Genomic DNA, 22,645 nt, shown 5'->3' with positions numbered 1-22,645 from the left:
TTGTAAAGCCTAACATATATAATAACACTGATAATTATCTACTATTTTCTTAGTTTTTGATGTACTGTCTTTTGGATGAATTAAATTTTTAATAAATGTTTTTAGAGACTAGTTAGGATTTTAGAAGAAGTAAAAAAAAAAAAGTGTGCTCCAAAAAACTTGCAAAATTGAAGCAGCATGCTATTTTGATTTATATTGAAGTTTTAAAAGGCTAGTATCTTTCTTAAAAACTAGTAATGATAATGCTATAAATAAAATCACAACTTTCCACGTTTTTAATAAATGACATCTGTAATTAAATACTATTGTCAATTAAACTGATGAACTTTATTGGGGTTAAAACTATAACAAAGTTCATCCTAAAACATTTTGCAATGCAAAATTATCTCACTCAAGGAGTGTTTAATAATTTGGATGCCAGGAATTACAAGCAATTTTCAAAAGCAAAGACTCACATTCATAAAACTTTATACATCATTTGAACTAACAGATATTTATACTACTAGGATCAAACGTGCATCACTTTCATTCTTGTATCATGATTTTATATATTACATTATTTATCACCATTCTTTGTCACTACACGTATTTTATCATACACTTGCACCATTCTCCTTAGATTTCTGATCTTTATCTTCATTCTTCCCGTTATCCTATAAAATATACAAAGAAAAAGTACACTTTATTAGATTCTCTTAGATGCAACTTTAAAATAATACCTTCAATAAACAGATACTCCGATAGCCCATTTCACCATCTATGGAAAAGTGAACCCTTGGGGAACTATTTGAAAGAAATCTCTCAGTTCTGTGCAGAATGACTTCTAGTATTTGAGAAAGCCATATAACTCCTAAGAAATCAGAGGTTCTTAGGAATACATTACTAACGATAATACAGTCCTTGAAGTGGAGATTTTTTTTTTCTTTGTTCTCTGAGTGAGACCCAGGCTAAAGAAGGTCTCTCAATTACTGAAGTTAGTTTACAATGGCACTAAGTTACTAGATTAGTAAATCTTGTTTATAAAGAAGTCTGCAAACATAAATTATGTTGACATCTGAAGTAAGCTCTAGGAAAATACTATCTTTGGAGAAAAGGACAGAATTCTACCACTAGTTTCTGTTAGAAAAGCCACTAAGAGCTTAATAATATTAAAATTTCCAGAGATAGGCTTTTCTGAAAAAGAATAAACTATGATAATGTTGAAAAGGTAAAAAATAGCTAACCTTCTTAAGAACAGTGTGGATTTCGTCCATTACTGTGGATAAGTTTCTGATTGTCTTATTCAGTTGGTTTTCAAACTGCAGATTCATGTTTTCTGAAATCTTTAAGTTTTCTTGTAACTGACTAAGGTCCTTTTTAACTTCTCTAAGTTCACCAGAGAGGTTTTTGTTAGAAATCTCCAAATTTAATATGGTTTTTTCATCTTTATCTGTCAAAAGAAACAACAACAAAAAGAAATCAAGTTCAAAATTCACCATCTTACCACTTAATATTTCCAATTTAACCTTGAGATTAAAAATATTTAAAGTTAGAAGACTTAAATAATATAAGTGTATTATTAGACTTACTAAGTGTATATAGACTTATTATTAGACTTAATAAGTGTATATAATTCCTTAAACTGGCCACAAGTGTCAATTTCAATAGCATAGCACAATGCAATGCTTCTTTGTAAAGAATCCGGCTACAATGTAGGAGACCTGGGTTCGATCCCTGGGTTGGGAAGATCCCCTGGTGAAAGGAATGGCTATCCACTCCAGTATTCTTGCCTGGAGAATTCCACGGACTGTATAATCCATGGGGTCACAAAGAGTGAGACATGACTGACTGACTTTCACTTTCACTCACAATCAGTTCAGTTCAGTTCAGTCGCTCAGTCGTGTCCGACTCTTTGCAACCCCATGAATCGCAGCATGCCAGGCCTCCCTGTCCATCACTAACTCCCAGAGTCTACTCAAACTCATGTCCATCGAGTCAGTGATGCCATCCAGCCATCTCATCCTCTGTCGTCCCCTTCTCCTCCTGCCCCCAATCCCTCCCAGCATCAGTCTTTTCCAGTGAGTCAACTCTTTGCATGAGGACTCACAATACTCAGTTAAATTAAGCTTTACCTAAGTATTACTTCTAAAACCAAGTGCCATTTTTTAGACGATTGCACAGACTAGAAAAAGTAGCAGGAACTGGTGAAAACTAAGCAGAACTACGGGAGGAATTAAAGCATACAACAGAACCATCAAACCTGAGAATACACATGAAGGTCTAAGATTAACTCTCATTATTAAGCTAAGCAATTTTACAACCTTTAACAGAAAGAGTCAAATGTAAAGTTACATCATGTATCTACACTATAAAGTATGGATACGCATGTGTACAGGTGTGTATATGTATGCACACATATATACCCCAGTAGAGTGTTAAAATACCAACATACCAATGATTTTCCTTACCCGTCTTTTCTTCTAGTAACTGCAGCTTCTGTTCCACTTCAGCTCGTACTTTTTCACTCTTTTCCAATTTTTGCAAGAGGCTTCCTACATCAACCATTGCACCATTGTACACAATAAGGCCAACATTTTCTTCTACGTCCTTTGACTCCTGTTTTACTATTGGTGTTGGAAGTAACAATCTGTTTCCTGTAATATAAAAGATACGTTTATTTTACAGCATGTGGGGTCACAGTTCTCTGACAAGGGATTGAAACCATACCCCCTGCAGTGGAAGCATGAAGTGCCAACCACTGGACCTCCAAGAAATCCCTAAAAGATACCATACTTAAAAAAAAAAAAAAACCATAGTTTATTATGTTATTTTCTTTTTAAATTAATAATACAGTTATAAAATGGCATGATCTTAAAATAATATACTCAAACCTAGCATATCTTCCTGCAAAGCTTCAGATTCTTCATGGTTTTCTTCATCTTTTGAAGTGTCTGTTAATTTCCGGTAAAAGCAAGATTCACGGAGTACTACTTTATTAAGAAGCTTCTTTACCTGTTATGCAAGAAAGTAAACAAATTAAAAAGATGAAAATAAGTTTTTGATTCTCTTTGAATATCTGTGTTCTAATTTTCACATATGATGAACATCAACAGCATTTCTCAGGTATCCACTACCATTCAATTAGAGCACTTATGTTTTAAACTGTCTTCTCTAGAAACCTAAATTTCAAATTATCACTTGAAAAAAAATTTCTTAAAAAAAAAAAAAGCAACACTGAAAGAAACGCTAACACATACATCAAAGTTTATGTACAAACACACATATTACAGCATAGTTTGTGGTTCTAAAAAATGAGAGCCATTCAGCAACTGGGGCCTAGTTAAGGCAATAAAGGCACACCTATGCCATGGAATACTATGCAGTAATAAAAAGAACAAAATGGGTCTCTATTTTCATGGCAAAATGCTGATGATACATTATTAAATGAAAAAAAGTCTCAGATATCGCCAGAATGATTTCATGTATTGTTTATAAAACTGGAACTATCATACATAAATACATATGAGTTGCTTACAAAAGATCTAGAAGTTTGTATACTAGGCCAAAGGAGTAAAATTAGATACAGGGAGAGGAGACTTTTAACTTCTCACAATTTATTTCAATATTGTTTAACTGTATTACTATGAGCCTGTATTTGCTTTTGTATTTCAAAAACTCAAATATACTAAAAAGAGTTATTTAAAAATGCTTTTCATTTTAAATATTTTTAAGATAGATTACCTGAGCCCGAGAAAGATGTAGTCCAAGAGTATAAAATATTTCTTCCAAATCCTTTTCAAGAAGGTAACCACAATGGCTTTGATCAAAGTAAACAAATGCCATTAATAGATCTCTGTTAATCGTGATCATCTGAGTCTTCTCTTTTTCCTAAAGAAAATGCAGAAAATGTAGTACATAATTTTAACCCCTGAAAAGTGACAAAATTAGACTGTGTCCACAATGTACCAAAAATATGAAAAGACCATTGTCTCATCTTAGCTAAATTGAGTTGATCTAGTTACGTGTATGAATAAATAAATAAAACATACTGATTATCTGTTGTGTCACTGCCGTTTACTCGATAAGTTGTGTGTGACTTTTTTGCGATCCCAAGGGCTATAACCCACCAGTCTCCTCTGTCCATGGGATTTTCCAGACAAGAATACTGGAACGGGCTGCTATTTCCTTCTCCAGGGAATCTTCCCAACCCAGGGATCAAACCCATATCTTCTGCACTGGCAGGCAGATTTTTTACCACTGAGCCACCTAGGAAGCCCAGTAATTATCTGACATATCTTTTCTCATTTGAAAAGACCCTGATGCTGGGAAAGATTGAGGGCAGAAGCAGAAGGGGACAACAGAAGATGAGATGGCTGGATGCCATCACTGACTCAATAAACATGAGTTTGGGTAAACTCCGGGAGTTGGTGATGGACAGGGAGACCTCGTGTGCTACGGTTCATGGAGTTGCAAAAAGTCAGATGCAACTGAGCAACTAAACTGAATACCAAAATACAACTGACTGAATTCTGCTGAGTGGTACTATATAGATATACAAGCATCAATAAAGTTCATCCCTGTTACGTTTAGTACTAAGTATGTTTTACGTAAGAAATGGAAATTGTTGTGTTGTACATAAGAAACTAATAACGTATGTCAAACATACTTCAGTATTTAATACATACCTTATCTTTAGAGGGCCTCTCCTTGCAGTACCTATTAATATCTCTTTTGTCATCTCGTTTGTTTTCTTCCTCATCTCGATCTATACAGTAAATAAAACAGGAGCAAAAGACTCATTTAGTAGATAAATTTCCAACTATTACACAGATTGAAAATACTTTTCTATTACTGATCAGTTTTCATAAAATACAACAGTGAAGAAATATATGAATAAAAATAGTTTGAATTTTATAAGAAACAATTATAAAATAGCCCTGAACAGGAAGAAACTTATAAGGAGACCAGAGGGAAGAAGAAAGTGGACTTTACTGATTTAAATACAAGGATTTAACTCAGTAAGTATTGGGGGGATTTAGTTTCCAAAAATGAATGTATTTAATACAAAAAGATTGAAACAAAATTTTTTTTTAAAAGAGCAAGTATATTTTCTTAAAGGAGAAACAGCCAATATAGGAATTCTAACTGCAGATGCATTATTGCAGAATATAAGTGTATGTGAGAATAGAAACTTTTTTTCATAATTAAGAAGACCTAACAATGTTAATATCAGGAAATCAGATGAAAGTTAAACTTCAAAGTTAAACTTCAGTTGTGTCCAACTCTTTGCGATGCCATGGATGTAGCCCGCCAGGCTCCTCTGTCCATAGAATTCTCCAGGCAAAAACACTGGAGAGGGTTGCAATTCCCTTCCTTCTTCAGGGGATCTTCCTCATCCAGGGATCAAACCTGGTCTCCACACTGCAGGCAGATTCTTTACCATCTGAGCTACCACAGAAGCCCAGGAAACTGGATAAATTATTCTTAATAAATAAATAAACAGAAAACTGACAAAAAGTAAACTCCTTTCTCTTACCTATCCATAGGCTACCCAGTTTTTGAAGACCTTGGCCACCACCCTCAGGTAAATACCATTACCACCTTGATATTCAGCTAATATTAAAGAATAATATGCTTATGGATTCAGTCCTTACCTCCTAAAATGCCTAAGTTGAAGTCTTAAGCCCCTAATACTTCAGAATGTTGCCTTATTTGGAAAAATCATCTATGCTGAGATAATCAAAATGAGATTATCAAAGAGGGCTCTAACTCAATGACTGGTGTCCTTACAGAAAGGAGAAACTTGTATGCAGACACATGCAGACAGAAGACAGTATGAGAATATGGGGAAAAGACAGCCATCTACAAGCTGATCAGAGCTGCCTGGAATAGAACCTTTCCTCACAGCCCTCATAAGAAACCAACCCAGCCAATTCTTTCCTCTTAGATTTAGCCTTCAAAATTAGAGGGTTTTCTTGCAGATATTTAATGATCAACAATTTTAAAAGAGAAATTTTAGTTCTAGAGGTTTCTGGATCTTTCAAATGGATCTCCATCAGAAAGCCCAGAGTAACAAAGGGTTTTTTGGTAAAATACAAGATACAGTAAACACAAGAAGTTGATTAGTCCTTGAGATATTACAGAGCATATATTCATAAATAATTCACACTATATTCCCTTCTTGAACATTCACAATATAAATAAGCAGCTAAAAAATTCTGTAGTAAAATGTGTAAACCTTTGCTTTTAGCCCATGTTTCCCAAATTTATTTGACCCTAGAATATTTTACTAAACTTAATACCACTTAATATTTTGGAATATACTGGGAAGGACTGTCTTAAGTGAGAAGTTGTATGCAAACAGTATCAATGTAGAGAAATCTTTATATTAAATAGAAATGCATGTGAAAACACACATGAACCTTGATAACATTATGCTAAGTGAAAAGAAGCCCATCACCAAAAAAAACCCCACCACACATTGCATGATTCTATTTTTACAAAACGTTGTCTAAAATTGTGTATATATCAAACACCAGTGAGTTGCATGTTTGTAAGTGGGTGAAATGATTGATATATAAATTACATCTCAAGTTGTTATTAAAAAAAAAAGAAAACAGTGGGCTTCTCTGGTGGTCTGGTGGTTAAGAATCCGCCTTGCAATACAGGGACACTGCTTCAATCCCTGGTTCAGGGAAGATCCCATGTTCTATGAAGCAATTAGGCCTGTGAGCCACAACGACTAACCTGACACACTGCAACTACTAAAGCCTGTGTGCAAAGACCCTGTGCTCCACAACAAGAGAAGCCACCGCAATCAGACTGCCCACTGCTCACCACCAGACAAAGCCCATGTGTAGCAATAAAAACACACCACAGCCAAAAATTAAATTAGAAATAAATAAATCTTAAAAAAAATAAAGGGAAACAGACAAATGTTCTAAAACCACTGGATTGTGGTGATGGTTTCACAATTCTATAAAGTTACTAGAAATTATATTGTTAAGTTATTAAACTAATTATATATATTTAAAATGAGTGAGTTTGCGATATATATTAGAACAGCAATAAGCAGTATTAAAAAAGAGAAAGTCGCCAGTCTATGTCTGACGCAGGATGCAGCATGCTTGGGGCTGGTGCATGGGGATGACCCAGAGAGATGTTATGGGGAGGGAGGTGGGAGGGGGGTTCATGTTTGGGAACGCATGTAAGAATTAAAGATATTAAAATTTAAAAAAATAAAAAATTAAAAAAAAAGACAAAGTCTATGTGTTTTGAACCTAATTATTTCATATAAAGTACAGGGTGGTTCAACTGCTTGTTTTATTACCATGGATAAATTAATTTACTGCTAAGATCTGCAGTTTTCTCAATTATGAAATGGTTAAGTATTCTCTTTCATTTGTTCACATTTTACAGACATGACCCATTTTGAGTATTTAACTTGAAAGGTGTCACTTTCGAAACCATCTCTCCAGAAACCTAATTTTGAAACATGCTGTGTATAAAAACTATTTGGTAATCTTTTCCACATCACTATCCCCTACCTACTTTTTCAATGACTGCACAGAATTTAACTGCATGTCTACGTCAAAATGCAAATAACTCCCTGTTGTTTTACACAAAAGTTATTCTAGCAACTGTAGTGAAAAGAGACTTTAGAGGAAGGGTATAGGGAGGGAAACCAAGTAGGGGGCTATTGAAATAATCCAGGCATTAGGGCTACACTAGTGAAATAAACAGAAGTGAAACTGATAACGTTAGTCACTCAGTCATGTATGACTCTTTGTGACCCCAGTGACTGTAGCCCGCTAGGCTCCTCTGTGCATGGAGTTCTCCAGGCAAGAATACTGAAGTGGGTAAGGTAGCCATTCCTTTCTTCAGGGGATCTTCCCAATTCAGGGATCAAACCCAGGCCTCCCGCACTGCAGATGGGATGCTTTACCATCTGATTCATCAGGGAAGTCTATAAAGTTGGTGACAAATGGTCTGATTCTGGGTATATTTTGAAGAGAGAGGCAATATGACCTCCTCATAGAATGGAAATGGAATATGACCAAAAAAAAAAAAAAAAAAAAAAAGGATGACTCCTAGATTTTAGCTTAAGCAACTATAAGGATGAGACAGCCATCAAGAGTCAGAGGTCAGAGGATTTGTATGTTTTCTTTATGGTGAAGAGGAAAAGCAGAAGTTCAGTATTAGACATGTTTATTTAGAAATATCAGGTAAGTGGAGATGACAAATAGGCAGTTCATATGGAAGAATAAGAGAAGCCTGATTTGAGATATAAATTTGAGAACTGTCAATACAGGTAGATAGTATTTAAAGTCAGAAGAATGGAAAAGAACACCCCTAAGGGAGTTACACAGTAGAAAAGGAATAAAGAAAACAACTAAAGAGAGCCAGGACATTCTGACACAAAAGAAAATGAGAACAGAGTTCAGTGATATAAGTAAAGCAGTGATTAAAATACTGGGAGAATAGGGGAGAAAAAAATGGGACTGTAAAAAGGGTTAATCTTCATTGAGCAAAGCAGGTAATGAAGATAAAAGAAACAGTGATATATCTATATCGTATCACTGCTACTGAGCTAAATGTCTTTTCTTAGGCAACTTGAAGAATTTCTACTTTCAAATGGATCAGAAACATACAAACACAAAGATAACATAAATAAGATAAAATATTAACTAATGACGCAACTGTTGGGTATAAGGTGTTCAACTTCTTTTGTGTTCCATTCTTTCAGCTTCTTGTATGTTTAAATATTTTCACCAATTAGAAGAAAATTAAAATGCTAGGGTAAAAGGAAAAAAATAGAGAGGCAAACCAAAAATACCTTAAGTAGTAATAATTCTCAGAGATAGATAGGTATTACAAAGAAAACTTATGATTTTCTCATCTGAGAAAAAAAAATTTTTTTTAAAGCCCCAAATCTACATTGAAACCAATATTCAGTGGTACTCCATATGTACTATAGAGCTCGTATATATGATTAGTCAAGACATCTACTATAAAGCATTTTGATTGAGTTTCATTACTACTGGTAAAAGTCTATTATTTAAAACTTCGGTAATAGGTATGCAAGTGTTTTTTATTAGTCTTTAAATTCAATCTGAATGTGAAATATACGCTTTTGCTTAGATGATAGCCTTCATAATAGAAAAAAAATACTTAGTTTTTTTCTAAGGAAGTTTTTCTAAGAAACTTCTAAGGACGTTTCTAAGGAGTCAGTTTTCTAAGGAAGATTATAACCTTTTCAGGACACACTTTAACGCAGTTTTTAGGGAAAATTTTACTCAAGTTGAATAAGCCATTAATTATATGTGGAACATATGACAGTCAAAACTAAACATTTCTTAAAACAACCCTCTCACCTAAAAATTAGTAAAATATTAGTTAATATATTAACAGTACTTAATATAACATACTTTTACCAGAGAATATTTTACCTTTCCTATTCTAAAAATTACCATAATTATCCATTTCAGTGATATGAAGTCACCAAACAAAAATTGTAGTTTTCATCCTAAGGGGAAATAAATGAATCATACCATCTTCTTCATCCTCAGCTTCTTCTGCTTCCATTGGATCATATTCATCTTGATTATTATCCTCTTCAGTTTCATCATCATCTTTAGAATCATCTTTTCTTTTATCTTCTTTCTGTAATTTAAAATGTCTTAAAATTAAGCAAGATCTCAAAAAAATTAAATTCACCAAATTTACTTGAAATATTATCACATTATAAATATCTTATAATAATGTACTTTTATCATTCACAACATATATAAATAAGCCATCATGCTATATACCTCAAAAATAGAATAACAAAACTAGTTATGCATGCTTATATAGGCTTAAAAGACTTAACTTTCCAATAACACACTAAAACTTTTTAGTTTGACTTTTATATTTCACTATTCTGATGAAATTTATTGTTTTATGTTACACTACAGAAGACTAACTAGAAAACTAACTCAAGCTGCTGGTCACAGAAATAATTACAGACCTTCCTTTCATCCCTATCTTCTTTTTTATCTTTATCATCGCCTGATTTTCTCCGTTTGGGTTTTGGCTCATCAGTTTCATCATCTCTTTCTTCTTTTTTATCTTTTCTCTCATCTTTTTTGCTTTTCTTTTCCTTTTCTTTTTTATCCTCTTTCTCAGGAAGAGACAATAATGATTTGTATATTCTGACACCAAAATCTCTTTGAAGCATTTCATTGAAAAGCTCTGCAAATAATGAAACCTATAAAAAGACAAAACAGTAACCCAGCCAACTTAGTTAGAAACAGTGAACAAATCCAGCAAATTCAAACAAATCCAGTAATTTATCATATGATGACTTGTCACATCCAACAACTAATGTGCACTAACAATAAATTATAATAATTAATGTCAATGATGCCAAGAAGCCTCAAAATCCTCAAAAACTCTTCCGAAGATATAAATACTGTGTTCAGTATACTTTTGACCAAACAGTATAAAAAAATAACTACATGACTTTATCATGTGTATCAACAAGATGTACTCTACAAGTTTTTATGAAACACCTACTATGTGTCAGGACTGTTCTTAGCAATGTGAATAGAGAAGTGAAGAAAGCAGATAAAAATCCTAACTCTCTTAAGATATCTAATCTAGGGAGACAAAGTATGAAATAATAAAATCAGTAATCAAATTATAATAAAAACAAGAGCATAGAGAGTATGAAGAGTACAGCCAGAGATGGCCTTTCTGATCAAGTGACATTTGAAAAGTAATGTTAAATTCACATACAAAAATGACTTACATTCTAATGACAGATTAAAAGGAAATTAACTAAGGGGATATGTTAGATGGAGAAGAAAAAAATAAAGCAACATTTTGCTAGCAGATGTCTGTTTCTCAAATCACTGTTTTCCACTGTATGGCATTAATTTGAGATCCTCTTACAGCATCTATTAGATATACAGCATATACATTGTAAGTAGAGATATCAAAGACTATTTTTTTCATTAATTTATTTTTTAAATGACTACTGCAGGAGAGGCACTATTAAGAGTTACATTTATTGCAACTGGTAATAAAAATAAAATCATATAGCATATGATGTTTAAGGACACTGATTTATTGGAATTTTCAATGTTTCAAAAACTGTAAACACTTTAATATTTGTAACATACTTTGCATCAGAATGCACTTCATGTTTAATAAGCTCAGAAGCCCTCTGTATTTGTTTGCAAACATCACTTTTATCTTACCATCTGGTGGACAATGAATGACCTTCTGGGTCAAGTAGGTATGACTGATTTTTACAGTATAATTTATCAAATGAAACAATGTGAAATATGTTAAGATATAATAATTGTACACAATTATAATTTCATATAGGCTATTTACAAAAGTCGTATTTTACACTGTTTTGTTTAAAGAATGAACCAACCACTAACATAGAAAAAGAAGTGCATTTCAACTATTTTGAAAAATGACAAATTATGTTGTAAAGCTGCTCTAGAGTAATGATACAAAGAAACAGATTCACGCTGAAAAGATAAACATTACCTCAAATGAATGTTCTTTATTATCCTCTAATCTGTAGTCCAAAAGTACACTCAAAGACATGATGCTACAATCAAACTTGCCACTTTTTGCAGCCCAGTTTGGATGTACAACAATAGCCGGCTCATCAGGCAAAATATATCTTCTTTCCCGACGCTGGCGTTCCAGTTCCTCCTGACGTTTTCTTTCTTCTTCCTACACATTTGAAATTTTAAATAATGGTTAAACTTCCACGTATGTATCATACCAAAAGAAAAAGGGTGAATTTCTAACAATGATAATACCAACTTTAAGGGCTAAGAAGAGAGTGAAGTTCAAATTCACTAAAGAAGACAGCCACTTTTATGGCTCCTAATTCTCTATCTTTTTAATTTTCCAGGGCAAGGTGCTGACTTCTAAAGAGAGACAAGACCCCACAAACCTCTATTACCATCATATAAATCAGGATATTCTCGGAAAATGGTGGCAATCCCCACGTTTGAAAAAGAGACAGTATAATCTAGATACCAAAATCCATGTATATTCACAACAAAATTAAATGACAAAGGTATTTCCACAAACCCCAATATACAAGTAGGAGGGGAAAAGTCACAAGATCTAAAACATCTGTGTGTTACTGACATCTGTGTAGAGGGGAAGCAGAAGGAAGCAATGAGGTTACCTGCTGAATCTAAGAATAGGAAAGCCATAAAACAGGCAATGGAAAGCATAGCAGGTAAATTTAAAAATAGTAGCTGAAACTGGGAAAAGGTGAGTGAGTACAAGGGGTCAGTGTTAAGATCCAAGGCGTTCTAGGCCTACCTATGAACTTGCAAAGCTGATTTATCAGGGCACCCTTTCAGCAAAGGCCAAACTGAGGAGAAACTTCCAGGAGCAGAATCAATAGTGAACAGGGCAAGAATAACAGAGAGAATAGAGAAGTGGGAGGAAAAGGTCCAGATAAAAAGTGACAGACGGCAATAAAGATAGAAATCTCAGCAAGCCACCATATTTTTGGCAGAACAAGAAAATAACAGAACATAGAGCTCTATGAAGTCAGAAAAGCTATCTGAAGCAACCTCCTTCTAAGAAACTTTAGAAAAACCACATTCACATAAAAATGAACAACAGAAATGTACTTTGGTCAAATTCCATGCAAAGTTTATTACTGGGAGAAAAAAAGAGGGGGAGAGAGAATAAGGAGCAGAATCACGTCTCTGGCAGACAATGAAAGTGGACCAGAAGACATGGCCAAAACACAGATAAAAAAACCTTAACCTACTATTTTAAAGTGTGCTAAAAGACATAAAGAAAATGTCACAACATATGAAAGAACAACATGAGTAAATATTTTAAAAGTAGAAAATGAGGTGACAGAATTTAGGGAACAATCAGAAAAGATAGTTCCAGAAATTTAAGAATAAAGTAAAGGAATAAAAAAGCAAATGAACTCAACAGGTAATGCCTTATTTCCTCTAAAATCAGGAACAAGACAAGGGTGCCTGCTTTCACCATTACTATTCAACATAGTTTTAGAAGTCCTAGCCACAGCAATCAGAGAAGAAATAAAAGGAATCCACATTGGAAAAGAAGTAAAACTCTCACTGTTTGAAAATGACATGATCCTCTACATAGAAAACCCTAAAGATTCCACCAGAAAACTACTAGAGCTAATCAATGAATATAGTAAAGTTGCAGGATATAAAACCAATACACAGAAATCCCTTGCATTCCTATACACTAACAATGAGAAAACAAAAAGAAATTAAGGAAACAATCCCATTTCAATGGAAAGAATAAAATACTTAGGAATAAACTTACCTAAAGAAACAAAAGACCTATATGTAGACAACTATAAAACACTGATGAAAGAAATCAAAATGACACAAACAGATGGAGAAATATACCATGTTCTGGGATTGGAAGAATCAACATAGTGAAAATGAGTATACTACACAACGCAAACTACAGATTCAACGCAACCCTATCAAGCTACCAATGGTATTTTACACAGAACTAGAACAAATAATTTCACAATTTGTATGGAAAAAAAAAATAAAAAAGCTTGAATATACAATGGAGAAAAGACAATCTCTTCAAGAAGGAGTGCTGGGAAAACTGGTCAACCACCTGTAAAAGAATGAAACTAGAACACTTTCTAACACCATACACAAAAATAAACTCAAAATGTATTAAAGATCTAAATGTAAGACAAGAAACTATAAAATGCTTAGAGGAAAACACAGGCAGAACATTCTCTGACATAAATCAGAAGATCCTCTATGATCCACCTCTCAGAGTAATGGAAATAAAAAAGAAAATAAACAAATGGGACCTAAGTAAACTTAAAAGCTTTTGTCCAACAAAGGAAATGATAAGCAAGGTGAAAATATACCCTTCAGAATGGGAGAAAATAATAGCAAATAAAGCAATTGACAAAGAATTAATCTCAAAAATATACAAGCAGCTCATGCAGCTCAATACCAGAAAAATAAACCCAATCAAAAAGTGGGCTGAAGAACTAAACAGACATTTCTCCAAAGAAGACATACAAATAGCTAACAAACACATGAAAAGATGCTCAACATCACTCATTATCAGAGAAATGCAAATCAAAACCACAATGAGGTACCATTTCATGCCAGTCAGAATGGCTGCCATCAAAAAGTCTACAAACAATAAATGCTAGAGAGGGTGTACAGAAAAGGGAACCCTCTTACACTGTTGGTGGGGATGCCAACTAGCACAGCCACTATGGAGAACAGCATGGAGATTTGGTAACCACCATATGACCCAGCAATCCCACTGCTGGGCATACACACCAAGGAAACCAGAACTAAAAGAAATACATGTACTTCAATGTTCATTGCAGCACTGTTTACAATAGCTAGGACATGGAAGCAACCTAGATGTCCATCAGCAGATGAATGGATAAGAAGTTCTATACATACACAAAGCTATAAAAAAAGAACTCATTTGAGTCAGTTCTAATGAGGGGGATGAAACTGGAGCCTATTATACAGAGTGAAGTAAGTCAGAAAGAGAAATACCGATACAGTATATTAACACATACGTATGGAATTTAGAAAGACAGTAATGACGACCCTATATGCAAGACAGCAAAAGAGACACAGATATAAACAACAGACTTTTAGACTGTGTGAGAGAAAGCAAGGGTGGGATAATTTGGGAGAATAGCACTGAAACCCATATATTACCACATGTAAAACAGATGACCAGTGCAAGTGTGATGCATGAAGCAGGGCACTCAAGTCGGCACTCTGGGACAACCCAGAGAGATGGGGTGGGGAGGGAGCTGTCAGGGGTTCAAGATGGGGGGACACACGTACACCTGTGGTTGATTCATGTCAATGTATGGCAAAAACCACCACAATATTATAAAGTAATTAGCCTCCAATTAAAATAAATTAATAAAAAACCAAAAAAGATAATGCCTTAAAGAGAAATGGAGGTAACATGGAAACGTTAAAAATCAAAGAGAAATGAAAAAGTGACCAATATTGAGGAAGCAAAAAAAGTAAACACAAGACATCAGAATTCCTTAAAGAAAACAAAAGTGAACAGAACAAATAAAAAATTATTACTTGACACAACTTGTTTGTTCATACCACAATTATTCACAATAGTCAAGAAAGAAAAACAAGTATTTCTGCTACCATGAGCTCTGAGGTATCTACTAGAGATGAGCTTCAGGTACAACGACAAAAGGATTAGTTGTAAGCATTAGGTATACAGTAGAAAAAACAAAATTAAGTGAGCATTAAAAGAGAGTACAGTATGTATGCTACATGCTAGGACAATGTATTTATAGGACATTTTTTAAATGGGGAGAAAGCAGGTATAGGAATAGGAAATTCAAAAATATACTTAAAGTGAGCAAGACTTTAATACTGGTGGTGGGGCTACTAATATTATATTTGTATTATGTATCTGTATATATATTCATAAGCACTGGCAAAAAAAAAGTTGATAATTTGAGCTTCAATAAGAAGAATCACAAGGAACTGAAACCCATTAAAAATGTTCAAATCCATGTATTCATAATGTTTAAAAACAAACAGGTAACCATTTGAAGATGCAGGGAATCAATCACTATTGTAAAAACTGGATAAACAACAACAAAAAAAATAGTGCTTGATGGAGCAGCATATATACTACATTAGTATGGCAGAGGAATGATGCAAATTCCTGAAACCTTTTTTTTTGCCACTGTGCCATATATGGGATCTTAGTTCCCCAACTAGGGATTGAACCCGTGCCCTGTGCAGTGGAAGCACAGGATCTTAACCTTTGAACCACCAAAGAAATCCCAACATTCTATATTTTAAACATGAATTTACCAAAAGGCAAACCTGTATCACTGAGTAACCAAAAGAGCAGATGAGAGGAATATGTGAAAATAAGAATTATATTACCACCATTTTTAACCTCAATAAATCAATGGATTTAGGATTTGAGCACCACTGCCCACTAACATCAAAAAGTGAAAATCTGCTTTCTTCTGTTGCTGTTCTGAACAATTCAATTCTAAAGCATTTCCTCCAAGCAAAGTAGGTGTCCACACAGGACTGAGGTTGATGAGAAAAGTTTAGAGCTACAATGGCCCAGAGTAGAAGAGCTGCCTAGTTATCAGGCACTGATATCCAAATGAAGCAAGGAGGGCATCCATACAGAGAAAGTATAGGACAGGAAATAAGACTAAAGTGGAATAAGGAGGATATACAGATTGGAGAGGGAGTGTGATGTGTAACTGAGGAAGTAAGCAAATCCATTAAGTATAACAGAAGGTATATTTCTCATTATTGGGGAAAGGAGTTAAGATACATGGAAAGAGAAAACCAGAATGAAGTCTGATGTTGGAGTAGAACTGGAGTTATTCATGTAAGCTCTTCACTTTCAACGTACATATCACAGTAAATACGATGTACCATTCTTCACTAAAAGGTACCAAGGCTTCCTGGGGAAATGGGTGACTTCAGAAACAGGGCAGGGATAGTAATCAATGAGACTAAAACACTTTATATCATAATGCAAAATAAGCGAAGTCCTCAAAAGATGACACAGGGCTATTTCAAAGAACACAGAAGTCAACTTGAAATGCCTCCTGCTGGACAACTCTGAGATAATTCCACTATCAAATCTACTATTACATCCATAATCAAATTTCTCCAATTATCTCAAAAAATACTGTTAATGGCTTCCCCTCCTACCCTGATCCAGGGTCCAGTCAAGTTTCACTCAATGCATTCAGCTGTCATTATTAACCTTCTTTAAACCATTTTTCTACTTTCATCACATGAACATTTATGAAAAGTTCAGACAAGCTGCTCTGTAAAATTTCATACATTCCAAATCTGTTTTCTTACAATTAGATTAAGGTAAAACATTTTTGGTAGGAAGGCTTAATAAATAATGATGTGTACTTTCACACTACATTCCATTAGTACACACATAATGTTGGTTTATCTAATTACTGTTGGTGTAACACACTTCTGACATCCCCATGTTTCAAATTCAGAAAACACCCGGAAGTTATTCTTCTGGGCATATAAGACTGAGGCACAAACAAGAGTGAATAAACGGCCTCTGAGTCCTAAGAACTGCAATGCAATCAAGGAAACAGTTTTAAAGCAGCAAAATTCTCAGACAAGCACTTCACCAGAACCCAATCTCTGAACTTAATAGCTCTGTCAAGCAAATTTTCTTTGATTTTTTAATATCTAAAACATTATTATTCATTTTTAAGAGGAAGGACTGAAAACACCTGACTTACAGAAATCATTCAAATGTCTCTCAAGGGAAGAATGAACACTGATACACTGATGCTGTGGAATATTATTCAGCAACTAATAAGAACTACAGAAACATACAATAAAAATGGGTGAATCTCTAATGCATTATGTTAAAGAGGTCAGACTCAAAAGGTTATATAATTCCATTTACATGATATACTTGAAAAGGCAAAACTATAGGAAAACATATCAGTGGCTTCCAGAGGCTGACCAGGTAGGAGAAGAAAACTGCTTACAAAGAGGTATTAATATAAGTTATTTTTAGGGGATGACAGACCTTTTTGATATATATGATGACTGTGGTAGTGGTTAAAGGGCCATATGTATGTGTCAAAACTTGCACAACTGTTCACTAAAAGGATCGATTTTACTATTATGTAAATTATATCTTAATAGAAGTATATACACATACATATTCAAAGAATCCTATAAACCAATATTAAGTGTAATAGTATTGAAATGATTTAGTATATACCTCTTTATCATCTTCAGATTTCCTATCATCCTCCTCTTCCTCTTCTTTCTCAGATTTCTCTAATTCCTTTTGTTCTTCTTTTTGCTCTTCTACTTTAAGCTGTTTTGTCAGTCGGGCTATTAACTGGGATTTTAAGCCCTTGGAACTAAGAGCTCGACTTTCTAATTCTTTTCGGAGATCATTTACCTAAACACACACAGCATAAATACACAGAAAATGGAAACAGGATCATGAAATAAGGAATCATACAATTATCTTCTGTATGAGTTTTTTTAAAGTTTTGGTGAAAGGGAATTCTGTACAGCTTATAAAACATGTAACAATGCAAACTGACAAAATTATTTAAGTAATTTGCAACACGTTTTAAGATGCTTTCAAAGAAGTTAATGATCTTTGACCTAGAAATTCTAGTCTCTGGGAATTCAAAGAAATAATTTATACACAAGAAAAAAAACTTTTTATATATTCTTTGTCACAATCCCTCCATCCAAAAATGTGAAGAAACAAAATATACAATAAAATAGTAATATTAATATGTAAGGGAAAAAAACAGTACATCATTTGAATGGTACAGTATAAAACATTTGAAAATAAATTACATGGGAAACACTATTATTAATTGAAAAGGATGAGATGGCAACTTTTTTATACGACATGATTAGAACCAGGCAAACACTTTATACCCAGAAAAAATAACAGAGGATAATACATCTAATTTTTAAGAAAGGTTGCTGTGTTTGACTGACAGGCTCGAGTCATTTTTTATTCAGTATTTTATGTATACACTAATTTTTAAAATAAGCATGCATAATATTTATAGTCAAAGAAATACAAGAGAAGCCATCAGCTAGATACAAATTTCTTAGGCTTAATCTAATCTTCTGAATCTACAGGATTCTATAATAAACCTGATGTTGAGGAAAACTTATGTTGAGGAGTAGTGCAAGAGTGTCAAAATTATGATATATATTCTCTACTTACTAATAATCAATGTTGGCTTAAAAACTATAGTTTCATAAGAAAAACTCTGATTTTGCTGAGGACAGAAGTTAACCAAAAGGTCAGCTTTTGTATGTTAATAAACAGAAAGCTGCAAAGCAACCAAGTTTCTGTTCTACGTAGAATTTATGTATGCGACTCTCTAGATCTACATTCACAGTATAGACCCAGAGATGCAAAACTGTCAAAAGATAACAGGTCCAAAGACCTTGGGAAGCAAAGAAAAATTAGTTAAGTATTAACCAAAGATTTTCAAAACAGGGTCTTATATTACCTTCCTCCTAGTTCAGATGTATTATGAATCCACGTTTTACTTTTAAATTCATTTAAAAACTGGATAATCTTTTTCTATGTTTCATTCCTTCTCCTGGAATTTAAGTAAATTAAGTGCAGAAATTCCAACTCTTGGTCAGTTTCCAAATCAGAAAACAGTATTGCTCACACCATACACATATGCATATTACATTCACCAGATATTGGCTGAACTATTTAATTTTTGCACACACAAACACAACACAGAATTTTATATATAACCAGCGGACTTCATTTTTAATGACTTATATCTAAAAAGCTATTGTCTACAATATCCTCTATTCCTGTTCATAGATTTCTAATTAAATATCATTACTTTCAATGTTACCTTCATTGTCTTTGGGTCAAGTTTAGACCAATGGGTAGGAGTGGAAATTTCTTTAGCTTCACCATCATCCTTCTCTTCTTCATCCTGATATACAAAGTTAAGAATAGAATTACTATTCTGAAACCTTAAAATAAAGGTTAATTTATTTTTAAAAGTCTGTTGCTGATCTGTGCAAGGTCACAAATGTTTCAGATTGTCTTCTCCTAAAGTTATTATTTAGGCAAGTCCACGTACATACATTCTACCACTTTTAACTGATCACAAAGACACTCATCAGCCAATCAAAGCCAGATCTGTGAAACACAAAAGGGTGATAAATTACAACACAAAGGATATCAGGGATGCACAAACACTGCCGGTTCTCCACTAACCACACAGTGTGTGATCTTGCCCCAATTTTCAAACCACCCAAAGTTAAGACTGATTTAGTCAGACCTTTCAAATGTACCAAAGATGCCGCCACATAGCCTGAAATTTCAAATCTCTCAGACTTGTGGTTGTCCAATTTCAAATATCCATGACTAGAAATGATGACCGTGAAAGAGAAAATTTTTTAAATTTTAGAAAATGGCAAAATGTTTAAAATGGCTTAATACTGAATCTTGCTCAACAACTGGTCCCAGATTCCAGCAACTAGACCTATGATAAAAACAAAATTCTGTGCAATTTAAGCACAACTTATTTTCCTTTGAGGTCTCAGCACTCTTAAAGTTAGCATAATAGACACATTTTTTTTAACAGAAAAGAACATACAACTATACTGCTGAAAGCTGGATTACCAGTCGCTGTTACCAGTTATGTTCCTCCATGTGTGTTTGTTATGTAGTGTGTGGTGTGCATTTGTGCCTGTGTTCCTGTGCCTGTGAGAAGCGGAAATAGAAAAAGGGATTAGCGTTCAGTGCCTGTTCTCCATCAGCCTCCTTGCGTTCACCCTGAAGCTTCTCGACCAGCTGCTGCTTGTATCCTCGGGAGAGGGTTTCCCACTCTGAGCGGGTGGGAAGGCAATGCCAAACATCCGGGAAAAATAAAACCACTGTCTCCACATGAGCTGGAACTGTACGCCCCTTGTGGGTCTCCTCAGGGCGATGGTAGCGAATCTCTGCAAAACGGTACCTGTTGCAAGGGAAGAAGCATGTTGGAAAAAAAATTCTAAAATACATTTTAAAGACCCTAGTTCACTTGTAGCACATCAAGTAAAGAAATTTTGCTGCAAGAACTTGAGGTTGGTCTAAAGAAAAAAAAATTATAGAAGCCATAGTTCCTCTTTTGGTACATTTGTACAATATTTTATGGTTAAAAGAAGAATATGTTCCCCAAGGCATTGTCAAGTTTGATTACAGAGCTAACCATATTTTAGAGAATACCTGAAGAAGCTGGATAGCTGTTCAGATTTCATGTGCTAAAAAAAGAATGTTCTCAATTAAATCACAAGAAATACACTAAAATACACAAGACAAATAAGCCTCAAGAGAAAATATGGCTGAACAAAAATAATCAGCAACTACATCATTTTATAACAAAAGAATTATAATGAAATGAAGTTCTCTCTTGACGATCTTCTCCAGCTATGCATGAAATGAAAAATATTTTCAACATACATCCAACTTCCAAGTAGAGCGTAACAAAACATTATTTTCAGTTTATTTTTATTAGTTCTTAATCCTTTTCCCCCAAACATTTTTGGCACCAAATAAAACTTTTGCTACAAATGAGCATTTTCCTTTGAGATTATCTGCATGATCAAGATTGCTAAAATACGGGGGGTGGGGGTGGGAGAAGGCTGATGGACAAGAACATCTACGTAAACTATTAGAAAAACATTTCTAATCAAGAAATGAATTAGTACTTACCATTGTGTGCATACACTTAGATCAATGCCTGTCAGAGCCTTACAACAACGAATAGCAGTCTTAATCAACACAAAGGGGTCTTTTTCTGGGTCTGGTCCATCCAACGAAGGAGACCAATGGCCTCCAATGGCCATGGCTTCATCCTTGCCTTTCATGCCCACTAAAAACTAATTTAAAACAAAGAATCATTTACATGTATTATGTAATTTGTCAAATTACAAATTAAATACTTGAAAAGGAAAGGAACAAACCTTTCCAATACCATTTTTACTACCTCTGGTATCTGTCAGTCAAGGAAGAGTTCAGTTCATCGTGTTCCACACTGCATTTCAGCAATGGAATAGGATTTACACATCATAACTCATCCTTCTAAAATATTTCCTCAGATAAAAAGTTCTTTTAAAGAAAACAAGCTATAATTCACACTTTAAGGGCATCCAGATACACTAAATCCACTAAGACTTTATTATGCTTCAAATATATAGCATCAAAACGACAGCTGAACTAGCGACATATAAATAAGATACAGCCATAATCTGCAATGAGAAAAACACCTATATCATTGACTGCTATAACTATATTAAAATAAGTTATAAAACAAATCAACAAAATTTAAAAGGTAGTATTTTTAAATTTTATATATGGACAGAACTAAGCAAAGTAAATATACACCTCAAGTTAAAATAAATCTTTCAGTTTACCTTAACAAGTCTAGCAGGATGCTGAAATCCATCTCGAAGTTCTTGTGGGTCTTCAGCAAGAGCACATGACTTATGATACAAATCTTCCATACTAGGGCTAGCCATCAGCATTACCTATTATAGTCAAATAATTCAATCCTGTCAAAAGTCTAAAGTAATGTAAAAGAATGAGAAGCACTACTAATTATCCTTCCATAACATATATCTGAAGTTTTTGTTTTTGTTTTGTAAAAATGGAAAATGCTACAGCAGAAATGGTATTGGATACCTTATAATTATATAGTTTTAACTTTGGAAGAAAAGGCATTTTGATCTATGTTTATCAAATAGCAGAAAATTACTGACCATAAGCAATATACTCAACGTTATCCCAAAGACTAAAATACGGTGCATTTACCCAAAAGAACATTTTATCTGGATCTATCAGAAGCCTTAGAACATTTCAAAAAGCTCAATAAAATGAACTTCATCTTCACGTTTTATAAGGTTCAAAATGTTGACGCAATATCACAGTTTTACAGCTCAAGAATTAAGGCAAAAAAGAGGTTAAATTACTTTAACAACCAAACAGAATCACGCAGACAAGAAGAAATCACAGGCTTTTCGGTCTTAAAACATCATAAAAACTTTCTGAAGATCAACTTCACATACACTCTTAATACGAATAA

General features: G+C 33.9%; 1 protein-coding gene and 1 non-coding gene across 8 annotated transcripts in view; both read right to left on the bottom strand.

The window, feature by feature from the left end:
- Positions 1–305: 305 nt before the first annotated feature.
- Positions 306–22,645, bottom strand: part of CCAR1 (cell division cycle and apoptosis regulator 1) — a 44,551-nt gene continuing 22,211 nt past the window's right edge. For all 7 annotated transcript variants that reach the window (XM_042240951.1, XM_015104399.4, XM_060406849.1 and 4 more), the window contains 14 exons: positions 21,978–22,091; positions 21,277–21,443; positions 20,329–20,539; positions 19,427–19,510; positions 17,788–17,973; positions 11,524–11,715; positions 9,989–10,228; positions 9,531–9,642; positions 4,665–4,744; positions 3,721–3,867; positions 2,871–2,991; positions 2,448–2,633; positions 1,224–1,429; positions 306–653 (listed from right to left, as the gene is read on the bottom strand). In XM_042240951.1, the coding sequence (XP_042096885.1) occupies positions 594–653; positions 1,224–1,429; positions 2,448–2,633; positions 2,871–2,991; positions 3,721–3,867; positions 4,665–4,744; positions 9,531–9,642; positions 9,989–10,228; positions 11,524–11,715; positions 17,788–17,973; positions 19,427–19,510; positions 20,329–20,539; positions 21,277–21,443; positions 21,978–22,091 (2,106 nt within the window). In that variant the 3' untranslated portion in view covers positions 306–593. The remainder of the gene's footprint in view (positions 654–1,223; positions 1,430–2,447; positions 2,634–2,870; positions 2,992–3,720; positions 3,868–4,664; positions 4,745–9,530; positions 9,643–9,988; positions 10,229–11,523; positions 11,716–17,787; positions 17,974–19,426; positions 19,511–20,328; positions 20,540–21,276; positions 21,444–21,977; positions 22,092–22,645) is intronic.
- On the bottom strand, positions 21,575–21,639 carry LOC114110868 (small nucleolar RNA SNORD98). Its single transcript, XR_003587042.1, has one exon. It is a non-coding gene; the product is annotated as a small nucleolar RNA SNORD98 (small nucleolar RNA).

This window comes from Ovis aries, chromosome 25 (genome assembly GCF_016772045.2).
Source record: "Ovis aries strain OAR_USU_Benz2616 breed Rambouillet chromosome 25, ARS-UI_Ramb_v3.0, whole genome shotgun sequence".
Classification (NCBI taxonomy): Eukaryota; Metazoa; Chordata; class Mammalia; order Artiodactyla; family Bovidae; genus Ovis; species Ovis aries.
Note: the sequence above shows the minus strand (reverse complement) of the source record. Positions and strands in the feature narration are given on the sequence as shown.